At 35.3% G+C, this 3,942-nt stretch overlaps 1 protein-coding gene across 1 annotated transcript in view; it reads left to right on the top strand.

Moving 5' to 3' along the window:
• EIF5B (eukaryotic translation initiation factor 5B) overlaps window positions 1–3,942 on the top strand; it is a 70,564-nt gene that overhangs the window by 24,567 nt on the left and 42,055 nt on the right. Inside the window, exons 4-6 of the mRNA XM_012641943.1 lie at window positions 604–1,282; window positions 2,773–2,990; window positions 3,361–3,511. Coding sequence (XP_012497397.1) covers window positions 604–1,282; window positions 2,773–2,990; window positions 3,361–3,511 — 1,048 coding nt within the window. The remainder of the gene's footprint in view (window positions 1–603; window positions 1,283–2,772; window positions 2,991–3,360; window positions 3,512–3,942) is intronic.

The raw sequence follows: 3,942 nt of genomic DNA, 5'->3' as shown, positions 1-3,942 counted from the left end.
CTATATGTATATTTTAATTGTCCAGCTAATTTCTTTCTATTTTTAGTAGAGACGGGGTCTCGCTGTTGCTCAGGCTGGTCTTGAACTCCTGACCTTGAGCAATCCACCCGCCTTGGCCTCCCAGAGTGCTAGGATTACAGGCGTGAGCCACCGCTCCGGCCTATATTGCCTATTTGTAAAATTTGTGCATTTGGAAATATGATGAGATCCCCATCTCCATCTTCAATTCTCCATATTGTTTCTTTTTCATCCCTTGACTTTGGATAAGCCTCAAAGTAATGGAGAAATGATAGATATTTTTCATTCTTTCAATTTTCCTTTTAGGCTTTGTATGCCATTTAAAGAAGTTAGTAAATTCATAGATTAGTGCTTGTTTCAGAGCATCTGGCTTCTGAAATTTGCAGTGAATGTGAGATGTGTCTGAGGCCAAGGCTGCTTTCTAGTGTTTGGTTGAGTTATATATTCTTGTAAAAAAGACGGTTTTGAAATAATTTTGAGAGTTTTTTTTAATGTTTGCTTAACCATGTGACTCTGAGTGGTTTCAGTTATTTTAAAAAATGCAATATAATTCTGTTAATATTTCTAACAATGGAAACTTTTTAGCCAACAGAAAACAATGAAGAAGAATTCACTTCAAAACAAGATAAAAAAAAGAAAGGACAGAAGGGCAAAAAACAGAGTTTTGATGATAATGATAGTGAAGAATTGGAAGATAAAGATTCAAAATCAAAAAGGACTGCAAAACCAAAAGGGGAAGTATATTCTGAGAGTGATGATGATGATGATGATTTTAATAAACTTTCTAAAAAAACTAAAGGGAAAGCTCAAAAATCAAATAAGAAGTGGGATGGGTCAGAAGAGGATGAGGGTAACAGTAAAAGAATTAAAGAACGTTCCAGAGTAAATTCTTCAGGTGAAAGTGGAGATGAATCAGATGAATTTTTGCAGTCTAGAAAAGGGCAGAAAAAAAATCAAAAAAATAAGCAAGGTCCTAACGTCGAAAGTGGGAATGAAGAGGATGACTCCTCTTTCAAAATTAAGACAGTGGCCCAAAAGAAGGCAGAAAAGAAGGAGCGCGAGAGAAAAAAGCGAGATGAAGAAAAAGCAAAACTGCGGAAGCTGAAAGAAAAAGAAGAGTTAGAAACAGGTAAAAAGGATCAGAGTAAACAAAAAGATTCTCAAAAGAAATCCGAAGAGGAAGCTGTAAAATCCAAAGTGACTTTTGATACTGAAGTGACCCCTGCCTCTGAAGAGAAAGGAGAGATTCCCACAGCTGTAGAAGGTTGGTAATACTATAGAGGAAAGAGCAAAAGGGTTTTGATTTCTACTTAATCTAAGTTGTGGTCATTATGCCCCAAAGTAATTTTGTTATTTGTCTTTGTTTATAAAGGTACTTTATTGTAAGAAGCCTTTAAAAAAATTACGTCTAAGTACTTTGACTTGATTTTCATTATTAAGCATTTACATATACTGTATAAAATATAAATGTTTTATGTACTGACTGAAATTTTTATAGAATTTCACAGTGAAAACTATTGCTGTTGATGAAGACTGTGGAAATTGTCTGACAAAAAACTTATTTTTTCTTATAACTCAGTTTCAAATAATATCTTTGAATTCTTTTTCCTCTCATCTTTAAAAACCCAATTCAACGTATGAAATTCATAATGGAGAGGTATGTTTTCATAAAGTTGCTAACATTGATAGTGTGTTTAAACGAAAAACTTAACATGCTAAAATTAGTTAACATCTTTTAAGCAGTAATGAGCCACGTTGTTGTGCCAGAACCAGTTGGGAAAAAAATAAAAGTTCTACCTAATTTCTTCCCTTATTTAGAACATAGCTTTTTTAAACACTGGAATTTTTATTATCTGGACATCTTCAAGGAGAAGCACCCTGAGAGTAGCTTTATAACTTCTTTTTAATTCTTTAAAATTTTGGGGGAATGATTATCTATATTTTTGTGTTTTATCCTCCTAATATCCCTTTAAAATAGACATTATTCTCATCATCCCCATCTTATAGAACTGAAACTAGCTACAAAACTTAGGTGGGAATTAGTTTCATTCTATTCAGTAGTACTTAGGTATCTGTAACATGCCAGCTGCTGTGCCCAGGTACCATGGATTAAGAGATACATTAGGCTGGGTGTGGTGGTTCACGCCTGTAATCCTAGCTCTCTGGGAGGCTGAGGCGGGTGGATCGTTTGAACTCAGGAGTTCGAAACCAGCCTGAGCAAGAGCGAGACCACGTCTCTACTAAGACTAGAAAGAAATTAATTGTACAACTAAAAATATATAGAAAAAATTAGCCGGGCATGGTGGCGCATGCCTGTAGTCCCAGCTATTCGGGAGGCTGAGGCAGGAGGATCGCTCGAGCCCAGGAGTTTGAGGTTGCTGTGAGCTAGGATGATGCCATGACACTCTAGCCCCGGCAACACAGTGAGACTCTGTCTCAAAAAAAAAAAAAAAAAAGAGATACATTAGATACAACATTGGCCTTTCACTGCTGACAGGATCTTTCTGTTTTCTTATACTGGTCAGCACAACTCAGACCAACACCAGCATTGTAAACTTCTTTAGAGGCCAATCGTGGGTTATTCTGAGCTGTTTATATACTGAAGTGCTCAGGATGCCTAGACACCCTAGCCTGCTATTGGCATTAGCCTTGCCCCATTATAGTCGTTGAATTCTGGCTGGGTTTTGCTCATCATTACTATAGGAAATGACTTTTTTTTTCTTTAAGCATTTTGCTTCTATTCTTTTTTGGTAGATGACAATGAAGGAGATAAAAAGAAAAAAGATAAGAAGAAAAAAAAGGGGGAAAAGGAAGAAAAAGAGAAAGAAAAGAAAAAAGGACCCAGCAAAGCCACTGTTAAAGCTATGCAGGAAGCTCTGGCTAAGCTTAAAGAAGAAGAAGAAAGACAAAAGAGAGAAGAGGAAGAACGTATAAAACGACTTGAAGAATTAGAAGCCAAGCGTAAAGAAGAGGTATGTTTTCATGAAGTTGCTAACATTGATACTGTGTTTAACTTAAAGTATATAAAATCTGTTCCCTATAAAATATCTCTAATCTCATTCTGAAAATTTCATAGTTATATGGCAATTCAATTATATTATTGTTCTGATATAAATAATGTGAAGAGGTACAGAAAAGTCTTAATTTCCTCATGTACAACTAGAAGTTGCTTATGTATCATTGCCAATAATCTAATGTGATGTTAATTAATAATGCAACATTTAAAATATTTTCATTTGGAATCTCCTAACATAATACTTTGCATGAAGATTGGGTTATTTACATTTAATTTTTATAATTCATTAAGCTAACATAATTTTTGTCTGACCTATTCTTTCATAGGAACGATTGGAACAAGAAAAAAGAGAAAGGAAAAAGCAAAAAGAAAAGGAAAGAAAAGAACGCTTGAAAAAAGAAGGGAAACTTTTAACTAAATCCCAGAGAGAAGCCAGAGCCAGAGCTGAAGCTACCCTTAAACTTCTACAAGCTCAGGGTAAGTAGTACTACTCTTAGTTAAGTGAACAGTCTGGATATTTACCTCATGCAGTTATATCTCTCTAATGTTCAGAAGGAGAATTGGATTTGAACCAGAAGAATTCTATGAAAATGCTGTAAAAAAGTTAAATAAAAACATAAGGAATAGGTAATGTAATTTTATTGTTTAAGAAGATGACTTCCACACTAGGACAGATATTTGTGTGTAAACAGTAGTATGTCTATAAATAAGTCCCCCCCAAACAAAAATAGAGTTAATAGTAAAATAAGGCCAGGTGCGGTGGCTCACGCCTGTAATCCTAGCACTCTGGGAGGCTGAGGCGGGTGGATCACTCAAGGTCAGGAGTTCGAGACCAGCCTGAGCAAGAGCGAGACCCTGTCTCTACTAAAAATAGAAAGAAATTATTTGGACAACTAAAAATCTATATA

Source organism: Propithecus coquereli, unplaced genomic scaffold (genome assembly GCF_000956105.1).
Source record: "Propithecus coquereli isolate 6110/MARCELLA unplaced genomic scaffold, Pcoq_1.0 Scaffold171, whole genome shotgun sequence".
Classification (NCBI taxonomy): domain Eukaryota; kingdom Metazoa; phylum Chordata; class Mammalia; order Primates; family Indriidae; genus Propithecus; species Propithecus coquereli.
This window is presented reverse-complemented; position numbering and strand designations above follow the sequence as displayed.